The sequence below is a fragment of the Megalops cyprinoides genome, chromosome 8 (assembly GCF_013368585.1).
Source record: "Megalops cyprinoides isolate fMegCyp1 chromosome 8, fMegCyp1.pri, whole genome shotgun sequence".
Taxonomy (NCBI): Eukaryota; Metazoa; Chordata; class Actinopteri; order Elopiformes; family Megalopidae; genus Megalops; species Megalops cyprinoides.
In genome coordinates this window covers 35135005-35160032 of record NC_050590.1, presented here as the reverse complement: position 1 = coordinate 35160032, position 25028 = coordinate 35135005, and the positions used below count along the sequence as shown (strand labels likewise).

The 25028-nt window shown below is 43.1% G+C and overlaps 1 protein-coding gene across 2 annotated transcripts; it reads right to left on the bottom strand.

The window, feature by feature from the left end:
* Nucleotides 1-138: 138 nt before the first annotated feature.
* ptpn9a (protein tyrosine phosphatase non-receptor type 9a) lies at nt 139-25028 on the bottom strand. Of its 2 annotated transcripts, none has more exons than XM_036535053.1 (14): nt 24769-25028; nt 24379-24507; nt 14495-14638; nt 13109-13198; nt 10645-10769; nt 10090-10195; nt 9353-9463; nt 7807-8123; nt 6133-6220; nt 5702-5771; nt 5425-5503; nt 4605-4755; nt 2685-2892; nt 139-2321 (listed from the first exon to the last, which is right to left on the bottom strand). In XM_036535053.1, the coding sequence occupies exons 2-14, from the start codon at nt 24409-24411 to the stop codon at nt 2131-2133; spliced, it is 1713 nt and encodes a 570-aa protein (XP_036390946.1). In that variant the 5' UTR covers nt 24412-24507; nt 24769-25028; the 3' UTR covers nt 139-2130. The 2 variants fall into 2 exon arrangements, with proteins under 2 accessions (XP_036390946.1, XP_036390945.1); XM_036535052.1 differs by having other exon boundaries at nt 24780-25028.

Here is a 25028-nt window from a genome sequence, read left to right as displayed (position 1 = left end):
ACGAGGCACGTGACACAACACCTTACTTTGACTCTTGGTTTTTTATATAATGAACAAACTAAAAAAGGTTATGATAGAATTCAAATATAATTTAAGAAGATTCTTTGAAAGTTAACAAGAAGAAAAAAGGCAATGTAACGAAATAGAAAAATAAAGACCAGCCATGTGTCATGCCCATTTGACAAAACAGTAAAAACAATGGGATTGCTGTGAGCACCTGTCAAGGGTAATCTTTCGGGGTGCCTCGCCATGAGCAAATTCAATATGAATTTGGTGGCGAGAAATGTGCTTGCTCATATGACATTCAGAGAAAAAAAATGGGAGACATGGTCCACAGCCAAGCACATGACTGAACAGGGAATCTGAAGGCTGGTTTTTCATCCAAGCTCTTCCTTGAACCAAGAGGGGAAACCCATGAATTTAGTCTGTCCCGAGCTCTATGTTTCCATCACTGCTATATGACTACAGCAATCATACATTTAACATATTTTTTACCAAGCTATGAATATAGCAGAAGAAAGCAGAAGGCTTGTGGGAAAGTGCTTCAATGTGGCTCCCTGCAAGAACTACACTGCATATTACGGGTAGAGAGAGAGTGGAGAAGGGAGACAAACACTCTGTTCCTCTTCTACTTCATCAAAAGAAGTATAGCGGAGCAGTACCCGATCTACAGGACACACTGCACATGGGTTTGCAGAGTGCTTGCCTGGCTTACTGTTAGCAAGTTGAGGCCCTGGTTCTTTAACTATTTAAGCATTGGTCCAGGCTGAGAGTGAGAGAAACTTGTTGATTGTTGAAATCCACTAAAGTGCAAACAGTGGTCACAAAAAATAATATCCATAGAGGAGCAGGCTGGTTTAAGTACAGAACTGTACATTGCAAATGGCTGCTCTCAAAAGTGAACTGAAAACAGGACTTTGCACCCATAAGTAGAGGCAAAAGCCTTGAGAACTGGGGCCACAGCATGAGTCAAGAGAAACAGATTTCCTTTAATGCAGATTCTTGCTCTGGAGTCAGCCTGTTACCAATAAACAGGTAGCCACGTGACACTATCATCTTGGATCATTCACAAACTTCTATGAAATGCAGATCTGTAAACCACTGAACCACTAGCCATTAACAGAACTAACCTTCACCCATGCAGCAGATCATTTTGGATTTCTGACTGTCTGCTGCTTATGGATCACCACCTCCTCCAGATGGTCTTCCCAAAATTGCACATTTTCTGCCCTTGTTATTTAATGGCATACGGCTCATGAAAATAAAGTAATTGAAAAATACTACAGATAATTCCAAGCTGGCTCTCCTGACAAGGTTCAAGAATCTACACTGGGCAAAGGCAGAGGAAAAAAACCAAATGGTTCCGCCAATGCGGCAACTCAGGTCTGCCGAGACCCCAGTGACCCCCCACCATGTTAGCCAGGATGCTATCAAAACAGACAGGAGAACAAGTACAATGACATCACCATGTAATGGTCGCCGGTAAGATTACAGGTACTTAAAGGAGTGAAGGACATCTTATTAACCAGAAATGACTGACATTAAAGGGGTATTCATACCATAGCAAAGCTTTGAGCAATACCCAAGGAGAAAAAAACAATGACGAATTTAAGGCAGTTACTTTTTTGTGTTACTGACACACTTTCCCTTCCTGCTGCTGGTTGTATATATGAAGGAGCAGCAACTCTCCCAGGTCAATTAACTTAACACAAAAGCTGCCAAAAAAACACAAGCAATCAAAGGCAGTTGATTCGTAAAATGCCAGTGACAATCTGATTGAATCATCGGTTACCACAAGTACCTTGGTCACTAAACACCACACTGAGGACAGACTACAGTTAAGACATGAACTGTGTGCCAAACAATGTCTGGGCTCATTTGTCAGGTTCCTGTTCAGATATAGACCTCCCAAACAGCAGTGGACTCCATTCCTTATGACTAGATTGCTGCGTAGCTGTGGCCCCCTGTTGTGTATTGTTATTTGTCATTACTTGGCATTTGGCTGCTGCAACTGATGACTCTGTGTGGAAGATAAAAAAAGGAGGAGGGACCAGGTCAGTCATGGCAACTTTTAGTGCCTGTGATTGGTTGGTGTGCTGGATGGGAGGGAGTGATGGCACTGTGCCAACTTCACTGATAGGCTGTGAGATTGCCCTGCTGCTGGGCATGTTCCAGGATGGCGGTGTGGCAGAAGTAATACTGCTCCGGGGTCTGGATGCTGAAGGCTCTCTGCGTTCTCATCCTGCGCACTGTCTGACAGATATTCAATGTTCCCACATCCTGCAGCTGGGACAGACAGATGTCCAGAGCACAAAGAGTACCTACAGGAGGTCAAAAATCATGTCACCTTTAATAACTGGATGGGATTAAGAACAGAGCGTTTGTTATGTATGCTTATCATTACTGATTTATAAGGTAGAGTCTGATTTAGTCTGAGTTGAAGGGAAAGCCACAGCTATGGATTATAGTGCCATCAGTACAATTGTGATAATCATGATGATAGTGATTAATTCAGTTATTTAAATAAACAGTGATAATGATCATCATCTTAATCCACTTTACAATAAATCTACCTCACTCCAGCATATGGGGACAAAATGTCACCCAGTTGGATCTTGACAGGAGGGATGAAAACCAAAAAGCAGGTGTTCGCAGTACTGCCTGATTTGGTGAAGAGGGCTGACCTGTCCTGCCAATCCCAGCGCTGCAGTGGACGACCATTGGGGGTCCCCCATGGTGGCCCTTCCACTGAGGGCCCATGGCTTTCAGAGCCTTCCTCTGCTGCATCTTCACAGCGCCCAGGAAATCGATGAGCGTGATGGCGGAGGTGGGCACGCCGTAGTCAGGCCAGCTCAGGTACTGGAAGTGTGTCACCTGCCTCTGCTCGCAGTTCTATTTGGACAAGACATAACAAATTGGCTCTGGGAAAAGTGCAGCCAATCAGCTGTCTTCCCTCATCCTGCTGATGCACACACCTTCACTTTCACCACCAATCAGTGTAACTAATTAAAACCAGTTTCTAGTAATACCTTAGGACAGACTCCTGGAACAGCCTTACATTTCAATGTTATATGCCATTTGGATAGCTTGGGTATATGCACACTGCTGGGTATCTTTAATATTTACTTTGCAAAAATGTGTGCTTTGTCCTTTACTTTACATTTGTATGGCTTGTCTTGTAGCACTGCCCCTTATTTCTGCAATATTGTTTTCAAAGAAATGAAAAAGCGAATTAAAAAAATAATGGGTCAAAAGATTAAATGGGCATTCAGAGGGTAGTTTCCTAGACAGAGAGAAACTTGTCCTGGAAACCTGACGATCAGCTCCATATTGGCACTGTTATTCATCTCAAGGTAATAACAGACCAGCTTTTGAGATGAGAGCATAGCCCCTCTGTCCAGACTGGGAAATGTACATCTGTGTTCAATGCTAGGCATTGTGCCAGTACGGAATTTCTTCAGCTGCTCTTTCTCTCTAAGGTTTTTGATCATCTACAATATGCATTTTGGTTATAAAACCTTTTCTTGGCCTTTATATAAAAACGTATAGGAAGCAGGATATTGACTATGAATATGGGATTAAAGATAGATTTGGTGCCATAATTTTAGACTTGCATATACAGGTATGAAACATTAAATATTAGTTTATTATTCTACTAAACTGGATTCAGAACTGGTATAGAGTGCAGAGAACAAGGACTTCAGTTTACATTACTTAGCAACCAGTAATTGTTGGTGCTGTTACATTGCATTGTGTGGTCATAATTCTCAGAATGCTTTAGAATGCTTTAGATCTGCTGAATTACATTATTGGCATTTAGCAGACACTTTTAGCCAGAGCAACTTACATCAATTACAGGTTTTTACAAGGTTATCCATTTGTAAATCTGGATATTTACTGAGGCAGTTGTGTGCTGTATCCTTGGGTACCTTGCCCAAGGATACAGCAGCAGTGCCCCAATGGAGACTTGAACTAGCAACCTTTCAGCCTTTCAGCTGGGAGTCCTGCTCCTTAACCCCTAACACTGGCGCCCCAATTATTATTGTGTCTACATTTTTTGAGAATATTATATCAAAAAAGTTGAAAAGGAGTTTTGTGTGTATGTGCCTTTGGCCTGACACTTTCAATTAGTATCTCACGGCAGAAGTACTTTACAGCAGGGAACTGCATAAAGTTATTGATTTTTAAAGTTCATTCACAACTGTGGTAATAATTTTCCCTAAGGAATAAAAATGAACCTATAAAAACTGAGTAATTTCCACACACTTGTCCCTCAGGTGCTCCTTTTTAATTCATTATTTTTAAATAATCTTTTTACTTTTTTTTAAATTTGTCAAGACAGCAAGCATAGTCTTCTAATTGACAAGCAGTATTTTTGCAATGAGGAAACAATGGGAGATGTCACACATGTAAAATAACATCACAGATGGTATTGAAAATTGAAACTGTTAAACTGAATTGGCAAGGGTGTATAGCTCTTCTCAGCACATGCTTTCACTACTTGTGGTATCAGTCATTTTAACTATAACCTTAAATCTTAATGGCAAATGTTGATGTGCAACCAGACTGGGCCCTGTCCATGGGCAGAGTAGGAGGCATGTTACCTCAGTGTTGTGCAGCTCCAGAGTGGTCTGGTTATAGTGAGTGTGGCTGTCCACCCTCTGGTTCACCACTGCAATGTGACCGTATACCTCCTGTCCTCCTTCCTCTAGGGGCCAGTACTGACCACACTTCCTCCGTCCACTCTCATCCGTCCTGCAGAGAGGGGATGCCGATCATGGAAAATTGCCTATGCAGGTCATTACTCAAAACCCAAGTAATTGCTTTTCATTTTTAATTAAACTTAATCAAGGGCTTGTCAAGAAGTCAACAAATATTATTATTATTACTATTATTATAACACATTTTATTTTTTAAGCTCTATTTAAGGTTAACTGAAAATTTAGTTTAATGTGTTGAACCTGTCAGGCATTTTATGGTAAAATGCTCACCAAATGTCAGCTGAGGTGAGGAGGGAGGGGATTGTTTGGCCGATTATAACAGTGGGTTGATTATGTGACCAGAAAGAAAAAGCCAGACTGGGCATTGTGCAAGGGGAACCACCCTCTGCTTTGTGATAAGTCCCATGGGAACTTTAATGGCCATAGTCAGCACCACAAATACCAAAGACATGGTGTCTCCTACAGCACAGTGGCCCTCTAGCAACCTTGTATTCCTGGGACATCTCTTATCCAGGAACTAACTGAGTGCAGCCACACTTAACTTCAGCCCTCAGGCAGGAGAAACCTATATGGGGTTATGGCTGCTGACATCACATTAAGAGGTGACAAAGTTGCAGGAGCTGGAGCTTTAAAACACATGCTGGACAAAAGTCCCTGGCATTGGGACTTTGGAACTCTGCAGGGGTCTGCACAGAGGCATTACCTTGTTGTCATGACAATGACAAGCACATTCTGCTCCCAGATCATCCTCCAAAAATGGGCATAGGTTTTCTCCAGTGGACCTGCAGACAAGACAAATTTTACTCTTAAGCAAGGTAACCACTTAATTACTAATTAATAAATAACCAGCTGGAGAAATGTATAATGTATATATGTAAGCTATACAGGTTTAAAGAACTTTTGCCTGGCACATACAATATGCATACATTATGTACAACACCAATACACACTGTTATTAGAGATCTAAAAGTGGCCTTCACCTTGAGTACCAATGTAGGCATTCTTCTGTTTGTAACCATCCATAAAGCTGGCATTGATGTAGTCAGATTTCTGTGGGGGAACATGAGATACCCATTACAGCTCAGAAAATCGCAACATTACAGAGCCCCATCAGTCTGCACCAAACAGTTCCACAGTCGCCCTCATGGCAGGTGTTTGTCACTGTGAAAAAGTGACGCAAGTGGCCATTTTATTTCCTTCAGAACCAGAAGGAACCTACACATTGACAGCAAAAATCCCACCCTATGCTGTAACTCATCAGTATATGGGCCAGTATATGCTGATATACTGTGGCTACCAAGTCCAAAGAAAACCCACTGAGTCTGCTCAGACAAACTTCTGGCTTGGCACTGTGCACTCTTTGCCAGTTTGTCAAGGGCTCAAGGCTGCCTGAATCTGGTCTGTCGTGTACCTCATTTCTTCTTGGTTTAAGGCGAACGCGTGTTTGGTCCAAGCACAAAACGTCTCCATAGCGATTCCTTTCTTGGTTGGCTGCCGCTCTGGGGGGAAGAATGTTAACAAAATGCTCAGCAGGTGATCTTGCCTCTCATTAAAGCCAAACACAGCCTGGTGAGAGGGACAAGGAAGCAGAGATTTCATCCTTTGTCTGTTTCCATAAAGAGTACCTCAAAGCATACACACAATAAGAAAAAAAAAAAATATATATATATATATTTTAGAGATGCAACACTACAGTCGGCCTACGGTTCGGTATGTATCGCGGTTTTTGGGTCACGGTAACGGTACGGTTTCGGTATCTTTATATTTAAGAAAAAAATAAAAACAAGCTCCTCATTGTTTTCAGTTACCATTTGCTATAAATTTTAACGTTAAATCGCTGTTCCTGCAAAGATAATATTAGCTAGAATTTTTCCAATCTAGTGTTCTAACCGCACTAGAGATGAAACTGTATGAAAATTTATACCGTTGAAGAATCTCCAGAGCGCTATCACTGCCTTCCGCCATGTTTTCACTGACGCAAAACAAACCCACGTTGCATGCTGCACCTGCGCACCTGCGTCTGGGAGACTTGCTAACTTTGGTTGATGCTAGGCAGTATTTAACATGAGTTTTTTCAAAGCGTGGTAATCAACCACAGTTTTATTGATAATACTAACCGTCGGGAATTTTACCGGCAACCTTTTCATCCCTAAATTGCACCGATTTTAGCATACGCGCTAAACCGCAAATCACACCGGTGTGACTGTACACGACAATGTTTGTTTTTAGTTTCCCCTCTCTTCTCCAGCTGGTATTTGCATACAGAGCGCTGATAGGCTCCAGGGAAATTCTGACAGGCTCCAGAGATGTTCTGTGGATCTGAATGTACAACGTGCCTGTAGTCTGCAGCGCAATAAGCAAGTTTTGGAAATTATAGGAAAATGACAGGCATGTCGTATTACCGCGGTTCACGTGTGTGTATTGAACCGTAGGGGGCGTACCGAACGGTTCGACAAAATACCGTGTACCGTTGCATCCCTAATATTAATATATATATATATGTGTGTGTGTGTGTGTATTATTCTGCTGTTTCGTTTAAACTTAAAACAAAACTTCCCAAGGACAGGCATTTCTAATATCCATGGCTGTTCCTTTTTATGTTAAGGCAAGCTTTAAGGTTTCAAATGCATGCCTGTTTGGTTTATGCTGTCCTCTGAAGAAAGGTAATGTTTGAAATGTTTTTCATTTGCACATTATTCAGATTTCACACTTTACTCTAACAGATTTCAACACGTCCTGACCTGATTTCTGCACTAACCTAAATGCTTCAACACATCCCCCTACACTAACTTTTCAGTTCACACATCAACACCTTCCAACCATCAACCCTTCTCTAAAAAATATAAACCTTACCTGTATATTCTACTAATTTAAATACTGTAACACCTCCCTATATTATAACTTTTTCCTACACACTTCAAAACGTTCCTAGAGAATGTCACACTGTCTTCCATAATTCACCACTCCTCAACACCTCCATATACCACACACTACACACAGTATTCCTCTCACTCTGCTAGGGGAGGTTCTGTCTGCTGAGTATCCAAAACAAGCCCTGGATTGATTGAATAAAATGCCTGCTCACAGGGCACTGTGGAAGGTTCCAGGCGGAGTCTCCTTGCGGATCTCCTCATACTCTTCGTGGATCCCGGCGCGCTGGACCCGGCCTAAGTGGGCCAGCAGCTCAGTGAGCCTCATGGCCTCAGGCCCTGGCGTGTGGATGGAGCCCTCCTCCAGTGGGATGCCCACGAGCTCATCAACGGGGTCAACACGGCCGTTTTGGCCTGCCAACAGCTGCCGGTTCCAGCCATGAGCGTCCAGAGCCAGCAAACCCCCCAAGTGCTCAGGCAGGCAGTCACGGGGCAGGTGCTGCCTGAGGTCGGCCATCTTCACCATCTGCACCTGGAAGACAAGTAGCTGCACCGCTTCAGACCTGACCAATCAACCCACGAGTGCTGGAGTGCGTTAGAGCAATACATGACACAAACATGCAACTGTGTCGGACAATACAAAAATTTAGCTGCCAACAAGGAAGGGGGATGTCTGCAGTAGGGCCGCTGTAATTGGGCGGCAGTGTAGCGTAGTGGTTAAGGAACAGGACTTGTAACTGAAAGGTTGCTGGTTCAAGTCCCTGCTGGGGCACTGGTGCTGTACCCTTGGGAAATGTACTTAATCCACAATTGCCTCAGTAAATATCCAGCTGTATAAATGGATAACATTGTAAAAAAATTAATAGATAAATAAACTTTAACCGATGTTGTAAGTCGCTCTGGATAAGAGCATCTGCTATAATGTAATATATAATCTCCATAATGTAATATAATGTAACTGCTGATACAGTGACAGCCCTTTTTGAAAAGGCACACAGCAGAGTGAATAATATGACTGTGCAGTACGCAGTGTTTTGGGTTGATAAATGCTTGTGCATGTTTCGTTTTCCTTGGCAATAAGACTTCCTGCATTCTAGCCCCTTTGAAAATGCCCTTCATCCATTAATTACCTGACAGCTGAAGGTGTGGCTTTCACAGAAAGGGCTTTTTTTTTAAATAGCAATCAATAGGATAGACAGACATAGGTAAGGAGGAAGGTAGGCTAGAGATACAGCTTGAAAAGATGAGTTTAAATTTTTTTCTTGAAGGCGTACAGGGAGTTCTGTCCGAATCTCAGCAGGAAGCTCATTCCACCATTGTGGAGCCAATACTGGGAAGAGGGACACAGAGGTGACCCAAGGTAGCACAGCACTCTTGCAGGCTTGTTGGCCTTTATCATGTCCATATTAAACGTAGAGAGCTGGCAAGTGGTACACTGCACCCAATACCAGAACACAGTTAAGGAGCAGCGACCCTATCCTGGGCATGCAGCTCACTACCAGTCAATGACCTTTGATAAACTGATCACTCACCCTCTCTATGATACCCTGGTCCGCTCACTCATCCCTTCTCTTTCAGCCCACTCACCACCCTCTCTCTATCAGTCCAGTCACTCACTCTTTCTCTGTTGGCTCAGTCACTCATCCTCTCCCTAATTGACTAATGCTTAGCTGGTCATTCACCCTCTCTCTACAACCCGCAGTCACTCACTTTGGTCTGCGGTTACTCACGTTCTCTTTGTCAGCCTGGTCACTCACTCACCCTCTCTCTTAACTTTTCTTTCAGAAGCAGGCTCAGGAGGTTGTACGGCACTCGGAACCAGACTGGAGCCCCAACGATGAACACCTTCTTTAGCCTGGCAGGGAACGCACCCTGTGGGGAGGAAGAGAGATCTCAGACATGATGGCAAAAGGAGAGACTCACATCTGGATCAGATCAGGGCACAAACCCCTTTTGGTAGCTCCACCTCTTCCTCAGAGCTTACAGCTGGTTCACTGGGTTCAGACCAGAGCTGACACTCTCTTACTGCCACCATCGCCTGCTACTGTTATCGTGACCTGTGCCACAACACTATAGATGGCCATTAAATATAAGAATAAACCACATAAAAATGAATTCAGACACAAGCAAGTAAAATAATTGTATTACTGTATTATTTTGTACAGTCTGTAACACAACAAAGTGCAAAAAGTGAAGGGGTCTGAACACTTTCAGAAGTCACTGTTGCACATACCCTGATTTTAATACAGTAACCAGGCAGTAACAGTAGCCTCATATATTTCCAGTCCAAATATACAACAGAAATATTAGGCACTTAGGTAATAAGAATATCAAAGAAGGGGATTTTGCCGGTCTGGACGTGTGTGTCAACTACATTCAGCATGAGGGAGATGATGGATGACACAGCTTGGGAGAAAACAGCATTCATGCTGTGTACATCTGCTGTACATGGAATAACAGTAGTAATGACTATGCAGCTGTTGCTGCATCTCTCTCACCTTGAGCAGGTTAAGGATTTTCTTGCTGAGGTCCAGTTCAAAGTTAGTGTAGTTGGAGCCGGCCATGTCATAGATAAACACCAGTCCGTTCCTCTGCGTTTCAAAGCTGAGGGAGAAAGGAGTTCTGAATGACAGACCTTCACGCCTCACAGAGCTGGGTCAAAGGCAGTTAGCACCACAGCGAGGAGAGCAGCATTTCTGCAGTTGGGTTAAAGCGCACTGTATTTTACAATGCCGTCATGGAAGGGAGATATTCTGCTGAGTTCAACTAACAGCTGAGCAGCACTTTAGTATTTCACAGTTTAGTATATATAATATTCAAGCTTCTGCCCTACTCTACCCAATTCTCCACAAAACTCAGGCATCTTTTAAATGTTGGAGCCCTTACTCTCAAGGAATGTTAATGACTGACTGTACAGTTTCATGTCACAAAGTGGGGGTAAAATGACATTGAGTTACGAAACACCTGAGAGAATAAAAGAAAAACACTAGGTCCAGAACACATTTTATTGGGCTAACATATAATGTAAGAATTTTGGAATTTCTCATAGATACCTCTCTACAGCCCGGTCTAGCAGGTAAAACAGGGCCTGCAGAACCACATGGTTTCCTGTCTGGTTTGGATGGTGCAGCCGGGCAGTGTAGAGGGCAATGGAGGCTCCAGACGGGTCGCGCACACTCTGGCGGAGTGAAAGGGGGGGGGGGTAAAAAGGATGTAGTCAGCTGTTTGTTCACTCAGCCAGTTCAGGTTAAGGGTGCAATAATGGTGGCACTCCTGGGAATGAGACCCTTACTGCAAGCCTATGCTGCTGCAAATGTTTACTCTGCCCTACAAACACTGAAAGAGGAATTCTGTGGGCTCTGCACATAAGGACTGTAAAGACAAGGTATTTTAAGTTGTGAAGCATTTAATTAAAAAGACAAAATAAACAATAAGGTTTACTTACAGGCAAGACAGAAAGAGGGAAATTACTGTTGGCAGCCATCCAACAGGTTCATAACATAACTTGCTTCTATTGCATCTGACTTATTACCATTTGTGTACTCATAAAAGCAACTGTAAATTCTGTCTGTTAGGTGATGAAACAGCCATGCTGTCAATCCAGTAACTGAATTCCTTTGAAGTGGTATGTTAATCTCACTCGGTTTACGGAAGGGAAGGTAGTACCTCAAACAAGCACATAAAATAAAATAAACTGTGATTCTGACATCATCCACCAGGGAGCAGACTGAGCTTTTGAAAAAAAAAAAAAACAGACCAGAAAACCAACCCATTTTCTCTATGAGAAAACCCCACGATGTAGGGCCTGGGATGGAGCCAGGCGGATGGCTGGAAGGTGTTTTCGGGGGGGGCTTTGGCCAGAATGTTGGTTTTAAAGTTGTTCTATATCCAGGATCCATCCAGAAAGAGGTCTGAAACAAGCAGTGCCTCACATCTGACAATGTTTTGTTAAGATTACTCACTGTACCCAGGAATCTAAGGGCAAGGCACAATAAGGTCACTTCCATGCAGCTATTTCAATCACTTCATCAGCCAGATATTTCCCTTTGAAAGTCAAGTGAGCTGACTTTGACCAATATTGACTTATCACACAAAATCAGTAGCACAGTACACAACTGAATACTCAGTTGAATACTCAGAGGAAAGCATACATTTTCTCCTGACTCGTAACACAGATAAACCTATAGGAGGATGTATGTGCGGAACGTAATTTGCAACCAGAGGGTTACAAGTTCAGATCCAAGGTTGAGAACTACTGCTGTGCCCTTGAACATCATACATAACCTGCTGAATTACCCCAGTAAACATTTAACTGCTTGGATTAAATGCAAAGGAAAAAAAAATCAAGCAATGCTAGTAGCACTACATAAGGGTATCTTCTTAGAAAACAAACAGCAAGAATAAAGCCCTATTGCTAAATATAGTCCAAACAGGATATGGTGCTCTCAGCTGAAATGGTGTGATTTCACCCTGAGGAGATACGCTTCAATCCACACAGCAGTAAGTCACGACTGAAAAATGCTGATTTAGCCACATCATACCTCTCCTGCATACGTCTTCACCCCCAGAATCCAGGGACTCTGTTCAGCACCCCCACCCAAAAAACAAAAAAAAAAAAAACAAAACTCTCCTCCTTCTTCACCTCCAGATGAGCATTACTGCATAGCACAGCACACTTGCTGATGCATAAATCTCAGAGGTCATAAAAACCATAAAAAGCATTTCCTCAATGATGAGGACACACACCTCTCTCTCTTGCGCCATCCCCCACCCACCCCCAACCACTAACCCCCCCCAAACTTCCTGATGAGGGCTCTCTCGTAATGGAAGATAATGGAGTGCATCCATTCCAATTTCAATGACAAAAGAGCCAATGTGATTCTATGAGGAAGATGAGCTGTCCCGGTCTACTGCCTGCTCGTTAAATTGCACCTGTGCACCTTGTCATTTCTGGACCTGCTGCTGTGACATCCTGTGATTCTGTGACACAGCATCCCCTGACACCCTGTAGCTCCAGAGATAGCTACCTTCATCAAAGTCCTCATTTAGGTATGGGGCCTGGGCCTCTGATGTTAATGACCGCAGCTATGCTTACAATTGCTGCCATCGTCTCTGGGGTTGTAAATATTTTTACTCCCAATATCATGGTCCATCACTTATTTTGAGTTTTTCAATGATAAACATCATCAACTTTTATATCAGCTTAGACAATGAGGTGCTGAGACACTTACGGCTATATATTACATGAGCAATGCTGTGATACAGTTGTTAGGCAAGGAGAGGGTTGAAGGTTTGAATCCAGGGAGGGGTGCTGCTGGTCCAGCTGATATTTAAGTGACCCGAAGTACTTCAGTAAATACACAGCTGTGCAGATATTAAATTGGACACTGTAAAACATGTGCATGTTCCCTGAATAACATTATTGTGATGTAATCTTAAGTATAGTAAACCTAACTGACTGATGTAATGCTGGCTGCTGCTGCTCTGAGTGTGTATGTATGTGAGGCATGAACTCACTAGCACGGTGAATTTTCCACTCAGGAGCTCAGACCTCAGTGGCTCCTCCTGGGGCTGTAGCTTCACGATCCCCTCCTTCAGACGAGTCTCCTGGACAGATATAGCCAGAGAGAGGTGTGATTGAGTACGTCATGTTCAGCTGTTCACCTTCATCAATACCAATGAATCAATCCCTCTCCAGCAACCCCCCCCCCCCCCCCCCACACACACACACAAACACACTCACACACAATACCTCTGGCTCTCCACAAACAACACATGAAAATAAAGTTACAATGACTCACTGAGGACATAGAATAATGACCTAAAGGCATCCATATTTTTGGAATCTTACATCTTAAAAAGCATTCAAGGAGGTTGCAGAAATTCTGCAGGGCTTGAAGTCATCTGTTATACAGAGTCTTTGTTACAAAGTTTAATGAAAGGGGTCATTAAACTCATGCTTCTATATTATGAATATCTATTAGGGCAATTACAGAGAGAACAATGGGTTTGGAAGCTTGCCTCAATTACATGTACTTTTACTGAAATACTCCTGGATTAGCATTATTCAGGGCTGAATTATAGAGGACTTTATCCAAACAAAAAACCCTACCACAATCAAGAAATGCATAATTCATACCCTAGATTTAAAAATGAATAGCACACAAATTCATATTACCATGTAACAGTCAGAAATCAGGAGTTCCTACCAGGGTATAAGGAGAGAATTGGAGCTTTTATTTAGGGCAGCATTTGGGGCACTTCATCACAGACCATACAAGCCGATCCATGTGCAAGGGGGAGTGACCTGGTCAATACCATGTAATCTCATTACATCATTTGATTTTTGAGTCAGCAAGTGTCCATGATTATCCAAACCTGTGCAAATACTGCTAAATATAGTTGTAGCTGAAACTAAAGTGTTCAGCATGATTTTAGCTGGGAGGAAGTACAGAGGGCATGCAGATGCACGAAAGGACGTGCTTTCCTGAAGCATGCTCACATAAACATATCAAGGGATGAAGTGATGATGCTGTGGCATCACTCTCAGAAAATCCAGAGGCATGCTGAGAATAGCAACACCTCTCCAGAGAAGCCTTACAATAATATAACATCACCTTCTTCTGTAAACATAGTGAGGAAAGGGCCCTAGAAGAAGGACACAGTGAGGAGAGAGGCCCTGCACTGGGTACAGAGTGATGGGGGCCTACACTGGACAATGCAGGGCTGAATGTACTGAAGATGCATGCATACAGTGGAGGAACTTTACTACAGTAACTCACTATGTGGACCCCAGCACCAAGCAGAGGGCAGAAAATTCAGCATGGAGTGGCTTATCGAAAACATTTAAAAAAAGCACTGGGTGAGAAATCCCCATCCCCTCAAAAACACACAGACCCCTACCCTGTAGCTGTGGAAGAGCTCAATGGCTCGTAGGACGTCAAATTTCCGAGCCATAAGAAACTTGACAGCCACATTCCAGGACAAAGGAGAGACTCCATGCTGTGTAGTCCACTTGTTTATCTCCTCCAGGAACTGCTTTGTGGCCTGAAGAACAGAAGCATGCCATTACATACCACTATACCATTACAAACCACTATATGTATATACACTGACGAAAATTATGACCAAAACATTATGACCACTCACAGGTGAACCGAATAACATTGATCATCTCCAAACAAGAGCACATGTCAAGGTCTGGGTAGATTAGATGGTAAGCGAACCATCAGTTCTCGTAGTCAACGTGTTGGATGCAGGAGAAATGGACAGGAGTAAAGACCTGAGTGACTTTGACAAAGGCCAAATTGTTATGGCCAGACGACTGGGTCAGAGCATCTCTGACACAGCAAGGCTTGTGGGGTGCTCCCGGCCAGCAGTGGTGAGTACCTACAGACAGTGGTCCGAGGAGGGACAAACCATAAACTGGCGACAGGGTGTTGGGCGCCTAAGGTTCATTGATGCACGAGAGCAACAAAGGCTATCCCATCTGGTCTGAACCAACAGTAGGTCTACTGTGGCACAAGTCACAGAAGATTTTAATGATGGTTACGGGAGGAATGTGTCACAAAACAGTGCATCGCACCCTGCTGCGTATGGGGCTGCATAGCCGCAGACCGGTCAGAGTGCCCATGATGACCCCTGTCCACCATCAAAAGTGCCTACAATGGGCTCACAAGAGAACTGGACCTTGGAGCAGTGGAGGGTGGTTGCCTGGTCCGGTGAGTCCTGTTTTCTTTTAGATCACGTGGATGGCCATGTACGTGTGCATCGTTTACCTGGGGAACTAATGGCAGCAGGATGCACTGTGGGAAGATAAGCCGATGGAGGGAGTGTGATGTTGTGGGTAATGTTCTGCTGGGAAACCCTGGGTCCAGCCATTCTTGTGGACGTCAATTTGACATGTGCCATCTAAACATTGTTGCAGACCAGGTACACCCCTTCGTGGCAATGGTATTCCCTGATGGCAGTGGCCTCTTTCAGCAGGATAATGCGCCCTGCCACACTGCACACATTGTTCGGGAATGGTTTGAGGAACATGATGAAATGTTCAAGGTGTTGCCCTGGCCTCCAAATTCTCCAGATCTCAATCCGATTGAGCATCTGTGGGATGTGCTGGACCAACAAGTCCGATCCACGGCGGCTCCACCTCACAACTTACAGGACTAGAAGGATGTGCTGCTAATGATTTGGTGCCAGACACCACAGCACACCTTCTGGGGTCTTATAGAGTCCATGCCTCGGCGGGTCGGTGCTGTTTTGGTGGCACACAGAGGATCAACAGCACATTAGGCAGGTGGTCATAATGTTTTGACTCATCAGTGTATATGTGTATATATCACTACATACCATTACGCAAGACCAATGTATACCATACACTATTCTATACCATTATGTGCCATAATGGCCTTATACACCATTTCAACCCTGGATGAGGACACACTCTCTATTGGACTTGTGTTTCTTTTACCCTAGTATAGTTATCTTATGTAGACCGCACCTACACTAAACACCTGAAAACTCACAGCGTCTACCACCAATACCTCCATAAACCCCAGCTGAAAAAAGGCTGAAGTAAAAATCTGGAACATGTCATGTGACACACATCACCATGGCGACAGTGAACCCCAGGCAATCAGCTAAGCACCACACCGTTCTCCTGTGGAGGACACTTTCCTTGTTGTTATGCTGCAGTACTTTTCTGCCTGTATGGGGCCAGAGCTGGTCACATGACTGAGGCATTGTGGTGGCTTCATTTGACATGTGACATGTATCACAAAAGGTTATTGCCCCTGATCTAGGACACACACACACACACACACACACACACACACACACACACAAGCTGCATTTGACCAATCACCTCTTCATTGATGGGAACCTCTCAGAGGAGGAGAATGCTCATCATGAGAACAGGAATAGCCTAAGACTAGAGAAAAAACACCACTTGAATTTCCATGGAACTTACAACAGAACTGAAATATGAGACTTGAGTTATTTACTTCCTCTGAATACTTCCTCTAACCCTGAAAGTCTAAGCCATTGTAACACACGCACAAATCACAGCACAGCAGCTGCTGCAGACCAAGGAACCAGCAGCACAGTTTTACAGTCCTCTCCCTTACATTCCCATTGAATTTCAAAGTTTACCACATTGTTTATCACGATCACATCCATCTGTTCTTACACTGAGATCATCCTGTACCAACACATATAGAAACACATAGAAAAGCTGGTATACTGCAGGTCATAATTGACATCTTGGTAAAGCAATATATTACATGTCATAAGGTACACTCCAGTTCACCATTGAAACATGCATTTTCCCGTTGAAGGCACTGGCCTTCAAATATAAACAGAATCAACTGAAAATAACAACGGCATCTATCAGTAATGTGACAGCCCCCACTTTTGTAACAAGAAATCTGACATGAAGCAGAAACAAACCATCAATTACAGCATGTACTTGACCCCCGATAGTTTTTGTAAGCATTCCGAGACAATGAAGCCATTTGTGTCACTGTCCCATGGCCATGTCATCAGAGTGAAAAGGGAGTTTTAGTGTTGATTCAGCACAAAGATTGATCCAGTTATGTAATTAAAAGCTTAGTTGGAACAAAAAACAGTGGAAACTCCAGCAATCACGGGCCACTGTTTGCCAGCCCTTCCCAAGAAGTGACATTTGAAGGAAGACTTGCACCACTGCTAACCCCCCTTTCTGCAGGGGTAACCCACAGCAGAGAGCCACACCACTGCTACATGACATTTATAGAGGGTAGTGAGGCCAGCAGCGGAAGGAATCAGATTTGTCGGCTGGCAGTTTGATACCCATCTGGGGCCCTCCTGTTCTATCCTTGAGCAAAACTGCTTTATCTGAGTTGCTTCAGTAAATATCTAGCTGTATAACATGAAAAAACATGCAAGCTATGCATGTTGCCCCAGATGAGGGAGTCTGCCAAGCAAACACGTAACATAACGTACAAGGTCAGTTGATTCAGAAATCCAGTGAGACAAACAAAAAATGAAACAAACACGTATATTAAAATGAGTCTCCTGACAATTCTAATATGTGTTTGTTTCACTGGGTTTCTGAAATGGGTATTTCAGACATGGGTGGATGCGATACACACACCTACCAACTACAACAGCTTAAGAACTAGAACTGGCAGGCCTCCCTTAACATGAAGTGGCTTCCTCTAGTTTTGTTATCCCCCTATATCCCCACACCCCTTGTGGTGCTCAGATGCACCGGAAGTCATGAAGAACCTTGTGCGTCAATTCCTTGCAGTGAAGAATAATGCATGCAAACTAAGTGATCAGCACAAGTGGGTGATGCACACACCATTACCAAGCATGTAACACGTGTGTGTGTGTGTGTGTGGGTGAGGTGCCACAGGAGACCAATGGGGTTGAGACAGCACAGACATAAAGACGCTACGTTGTCCCGCCACCTCTCCCTGGCCATTGGTTCATGCTGGAGGATTCAGTGGAAGCCAGGAACGACCTGGATTGAAACAAGATGTTTGAGAAAATAGACAGAATTGGCCTTGGAGAGTGGTCTGAGCGCTGGGGCCTCCTACGTCTGATATTGATAAAAATGCAGGTGGGGCAAGTGAGCCCTTGGATATGACATCACTTCCTGTCCCTCTTGAGCAACTACTGAGACCTCAAGGAGTTCATGAATGTTCTTATACCATTTTTAGGCAGATAACTTCTATGAAAGACAGCAGAATCAAGAGCCTTCCCATTTTTTTTTTTATTTTTAGTGTCTATTTGTACAAGAGTATGTGCTAAATTGTATAATTAAAATAACTAAGACAGGAGTAAGATTTGCTACAAAGGACTGACAACTGTTGCTTGGAGTATGGGGGTTCCTTTTCATGAGTGCGAAGCAGGAAGCAAAAGCTTCACCTGGAATCCTGGCAGGTATGGATATGCTAACCAAACAGAGAAATGCAGATGAACCCAACTGCTGTAGTTCATTAGAGAAGCTTTGTGATCAAAAAACAGCCCAAAAATCTATCAAGCCACCAACAGGCTGGTGTCTCCTCCATCCATGAATATGAGAGGAACTTAGGCAACAAAGATTATCATATATAATTGTTATGGATTATTATAATTTTCCCAGGCAGGTATATCTAATTTATTCAAATAAATCATTTCTGACAAACTTCACAGATAAAGGAGCCCCAAAAACCAAAAGACCGCAAGTCTCTCTTACTATACTAAAATGTAACCCCATATATATCCATACTGCTGCCCTTCATTAATTCAATTCCAGCTTCACCTATGTGTAGACTTTCTGTGCTTTGGGGGGTGGGTGAGGAAGAAGCTTCTCAGACCCACCCTTGATGGTTTGTTTTAAACACAACACTGGGCTTGAAGGGTTTCCCATGAGCACATTCAAGGCCTGGTCCTGTTCACTCACACCAACATGAGCCACTCACTTGTAGTACAGAAACATGACAGATGAAGCTCTGTTACAGTCCTCCTCACCCTGTCCAACAGGGCTAGGAGCTGAAAGACACCGTGTCATCTAAAGGTTCTCCAAAGCCTTCTTCCAGAGAAGACCCATGTCAGCCCCAGCAATCTCCAGGGAACTGGACTGGAATAAAATCTGAATGTTAAACACCCTAGGGTGGGACTGGAGGTGAGCAAGCCGATCATGTGTCTGTTGTCAAGTGCCAAAAGTTCTAAGCCCCTGAGCTCTGAGCAATGCTAACATATGATGGGACAACGATCTAAGGAAAGAGAGAAACTCTCTAATATCAACTGTGTGTCAAAAACAAACCAGTATCAAAACCAGTCAAAATGCCAGTATCAAAACTAGCACTTTGAGTAGATTAACCAGGACATCCATTCTGGCAAGAAATGAGGAATTTGTTCTGTAAACTCTTTAAGGGGTCACCAGCCAATATGGCTCGTAAAACTTGCTTCAGTCTAGTTTTATGCACAAAACCGAAACAAAATGGGAAGAGAACAATGCACTCCATGGTATATGTTTTTTTGCTTTTTAAGTGTTGGTCATAAATGTAGGTTTTAACTCAATCTAGCTTTGTGGACATGATGCACAAAATGATTTTATTTTATTGGTGAGGGGAACTTTTACTGTCAATAGTAAATATACACTTTCTGCCTATCCGCTAAAGCTGTTCCACCACCCCCCTTCTAGTTCTCTGAACTCCTCTTCTTTGGTGCAAACCAAACAAGGCCACCATCTCCAGGAACATGAATTTGCGGCCTTCCCACACATGCCACTCAAGGCCTGCTCATTTTCCTTAAAAGGAGAATATTCCAAAAGTCTGAATGGCTGCTATCAGAGGAATGAAATCACTCACACATAAAAAAACTTTTACCTGACGGCATGTCCTGTCAGGATGTTGTCTTTGGCTGTAGCCTGGAACCAAACAAACACACTCAAATTCCAGGTCAAGAAGCCTTGGAGAATTCACTTTGGCCTAGTTTGTGTTATCTGTCTGCACTACCCTTATGTGACCCCATACAGTGGTTTGCATTTCAAATGACTGAGTATCATGTACTGCTCACAAGCGGACTGACCCCCCCCTTTGCCAGACCTCTCTGCCACCACGTACACCACCCTGTACCATGGGTTTGCCTGAAATACATGTCTGAAGTCCCTCATAATACTAGGCTTTGGAAAGGCTGTAACAACAAAAAAGATCATGGCAAATGTTACTGGCCACATGCAGATGTGACATACAACATGGGAGGTTTATGATAGTTACACAAGAGTAAGAGTGTACTACATAATACCAATGGCTTTTCTAGGCATGGAATTTTACAAAATAAACAGATCTAGTTGCACTTGACTCACCTTAGAACAGGGTGGGGGGCACCTGCTGTCTTAGTTTTGGCTGGCCAGCATAATGTCATCCTGGGTGAGTTTACCCTAGAAACACCTTTTACCTCAGGTTGTAGTCAAACGATCCTAATGAATGGCAGCAGAAAACCAGTTCCGGCTCTCTGTTCCACATTTCAGACACTAGCCCATTCCTTACATAAGGCTGTTACCCAACTCCCTGCATCACTTGCACATTAATCCTGGTCAGGACATGGAGCGAGCCATCAATAATTTAACTTCGGAGGTCAACATCATATGGCCAGCACGCCTGCGGTGCCAAATTTAAACGTGCACAGTGGCAGAAACAAAGAATGCACATATCACCATAGTTTGCAAGATTAGCCAACCCCATAGGAAACCAGGCTGACGTGAAAGTTTCAGAATGAGTCAATGCTGAAAAACCTGAATGGTAAACTTGCTTGGAAAGACTATGGTTGCGTACTACGGCTTGCGGCTTAGGAACTGGTGGCATCACTTGCCATGGCAGAGCTACGCTCAGAAAACAGCAGTGAGGAAAACACAAACACACTGTTTCTAATGACTCTGCCAGTCGTTGGGCTGTGAATGGCCTGATGCATCCAACAGAAAATGGTCGTGTGAAAAAGGCAGAGGTTCTTCAAGATGAAGAAGACAGAACACAGCCAAATGGATCATTGGACTACACTGTGCTTCTGTTTCTGCCAAAACATTATATTTTTGGTTAACATGCTGTCTCATTTGCTATTTAGAAGTTACCTGTCATGACTAGTCTTGAAAGGGAAAAAATCAGCTAGCTGATAACAGATGGAGAGAACCAAACCACAAAGTTTTCAAATCTACACCTTGAGTTACTCAACACATTCTGTATGATGAAGAGATTACCCATCAATGAGGAAATCACTAGACACACTTTTTAAGTGAAAGAACTTTTTTTCTCAGACCTTTTTTTCCAGTATATTGTTGTTTTAAACCCTGCTGTAAGATGATTCGCCACAGCACCTGTGGGTGTTTCCTGTAAAGAATGCACTTACGATCTAAGAGGAATGGAAACCAAAAAAGTAAAAAAGTGGGATGCCATTTACTGTATGAGTGGAGCACCTGCAACTGCATTTCAGCTAGTCACCTAGTCAGTAAGCCTTAAGTCACAACTGCTGGCTAGCATAGTCTACAGTACCCAAGCTTAGAGCTGTGGTTCCTCATAATAACTACATGCCAGGAACATGCCTGAAAGAACATATGCTGATCTAAATGCCTCACTTATTTTATGTCAGCTTGTGTAGGCTTTTTTATTCCAGTTTTTGAAAGTAGAGACAAGCTGGCTGCCAATCTCACATGCTAGAGTTCAGTTGTACTGAGAGAAATCTCCAAATCAGTAATGGGACAATGAAAGTTCCTTAAAGAAAAAGCAGCTGCGCTGAACTCTTAGCCTCACATTCTGTGACACTGATATTAAATGTGACCCCTGCTTCGCTGGAATGATATGAATGTGTATGAATTAGATGGGGGGAAAACTCAGCACCTGTTCAGTCACTTTTTACTTATGACATTAAAAATATATAAAGTGTGTTGTGGTGTGTATAAACACTCCCCTGATCTCTTACTCAGTAGTATCACCAGAACACCCTCTTCCCCTCAAACCCTGTTGGCACAGATCAATACTGAACAGGAAGTTAAATGCGTCACTCTCCATCTGCCCCTTGCTTGGAGATTGTTTTCCTTCTGTCCCTTCCTAAGAGATTCTTTTCTTTTTTCGTTCCTTGTGTAACTCCAAACACACAGCTCCAGTATACTGGAAATGCTTTTAACAGCTGCTGGAGAGCAACTTTTCACCTCAACATGCTGTGGAGTCGCAACCCCCCCATGGCCCCCGCCCCCCAGGGGGGCCCTTAGGTCCGGACACAGCCATCATGGGATCTGATTACTAGAAGGCTCACTTCCACCACAGCACTGCCCGCCTGCTCACTTGCGCACCCGCCTGCCCGCCCGGAAACAAAGTGCCCAGATAAAGCTGCAAGCCAGATGAGCCAGGCAGCGGGACAGGGGAAAAGTGGATTAAGGCTCTGACAGCAGAAAGAATGTCATTAACAAGCTGGGAAAGAAAGGCTATTGGGGACAGATAATCACCAGCTGCTGGGCCTCTCTTCTCCCTCTCACTGGCACAGTTTCCCTTAAGAGACGATGCACTTGTTTGTGGCCATGATGTTAGCACAGCGGTCCATGTCACAGTCCACAGACAGGGAACATGCAGGCAGATTATGGGCCAGGATACAACACAACAACATTCCCTGAGAGGGGTCACTTCATAAAACATCAATCCTGGTTCCTCTTAAACCTTTCTGTTGATCCCCCTTATTAGTCTCAGTTCATAATTTTTTTTCATGAGCAGGCCTGACGTTTCTTGAAAATTCTTCTCATGCTTATTTTGGACAAAACTGACTCCCTCCTACAGATATTAATATCAGTGTAATTCTTGGTTCTGTTTGTTTATTCTCCTGCTGTGTGTGTGTTTGTTCCTGCTTACCCACATGATTATCTCAATACCCAACACAGAAAGTACTGGTTATATATTACAGCAAGAATTAGTATAGCTCCAGAGTACCAGCTAATCCACATGATATGATCACCCCAGTCTGAACAAAGTTAGCACAATTCAGTAACACGATAAACCAAAAAACTACATCAGAAAATGGGTGAAAAATTAAGGATGGGAAAAAAATGTTGAATGTTAGATGTGTCATCAAGCACACCATAATGGTGGCAGATCAGATCCAAGTGCTGTAAACTTAAAAATCATACCACCCTTAAAGCCTAATCTACATTAACACGTTTTAAGTGTAACTTTAAAATGCAAAGGCATCATTATGTTGTAGAACTGTGCTGCCTTGCCACCGATGCTATAAATAACTTATAATCATTACATAATAACAACCAGCTTCCTGTGTAAAACTGCTGGAAACCCAGGGTCAAGCCACCGGTACCGGTCAGATACTGATGTGGTAGCTCACATCTGCTCTGAGCTCGGTATTCCATCGTGTGTTCTGTATGGAGGCACGTCATATTTACATTAGTCAGAATGTGTGTGTCCACGTACAAATAACTATTCGCCTAAAGGGGAGGTATAATGCAGTAATTCACAACAACTGTTTGTACAGATGCTACGGAAACATCCACTATTTTCAACCAAAAAATAAACGCAAACGCAAAACTCCCGATAACATTAATGAGAAACAGTGCAATGCAAATGAAAGAAATGGCTGACTCGACATAACCCACGGCGTGAGTGACAATGTTTCGCAAAACCAAGAGAAAATTGTGCGCATTTATTTTCGACCTAACTGGAGACTGGCAACGAAGGCGTTAAACAGTCTTCCGACCGCTTCGACAAAGCGAAAATGAACAAAAAAAAACCACATGAGTTCACAAATAATTTTCCTAAAGTACTCGTGAATTTTTAAAAAGACAAACATATGCCCACTTCATTACGGAAATAATGTTGCGAAACCAGAGAATCCAAAATGTCTTTCCTCTTGTTTGCTAGCTTATGACTGTAGGCCGAAAAGCAAGCATAGCGAAATGAACTGTCACACCGTGAATATTGTGTTTTGCAATGTGTTATTTATCGCCTATACACATACCACAAACATAAACACGCGCATTTGGCACATTAGCTGGACATGTAGACTTTGTAAATTACGACTCCATCCTCGGGATAGGTGTGATGGGGGAAAATTAGCTACGTCGCAACAATTTAACCATTAACACAACTTTTGTAGTAAAATATTGTGCACTACAAGGCGACAATAAAGCCTAACATGTAATGTAGGCTATTCGGTTTTAGAATTCAGGTCAATTAGGCGTATATAATCAAGCTACTTAACGTAAGGTAGTTAGCTAGATAGCTAGCGAGATGTAATTGCACATTCAAACGATACATTTAAAACATTACCTGCTCCTCTTCTGCTGTCAAACAGGCTGCCATTCCTCACGTTCTTTCTTCCGATTTAGACTGCCTTATTCTTTAAAATGTACTTGTGTTGCTTTTTGGTTAAACAGACTAATAAATGTCGCTTTAACGCTGTCGTAAAATGAAACAAAGAGATGCAAAAATCGCAGTGAAAAAGATGTAGGCTAATTATACAACCCAGCAATTGTATATAATCCAAGCAACCACGTAGCTATGGATATCAGACAATTACCATGAAGAATTCAATTGTAAAGTAATATAGAAACATATTCATCTCCCAGCCTTTTTAACAGTTCAATGAAACAGAACCACTGCGATCTCTGTACTATTTGCTGTAAATGCAATCTCGCTGCATTTCAGAAAACCCCTTACACGCTTGCTACCTAGATCGTCAGGTCTGTCTCTGCCGATGGATCGCCGCTAAAACATCAAACTCCATATTCACTTATTCACATCGTCCCTTAAACAGTAAATTCGGAAGCATTCCCGTGTTGCTGGCTCAGAATCTTTTAAATTCGTCGCTTCTTTCTTAAAAAGCAAAGACCTCAGTCACTGAACATTAACTCTAAATTTCCCCCTGCTGGTTACAATAAAAAACGATAGCTTTAAACTGCAAAGCACACACGACACGA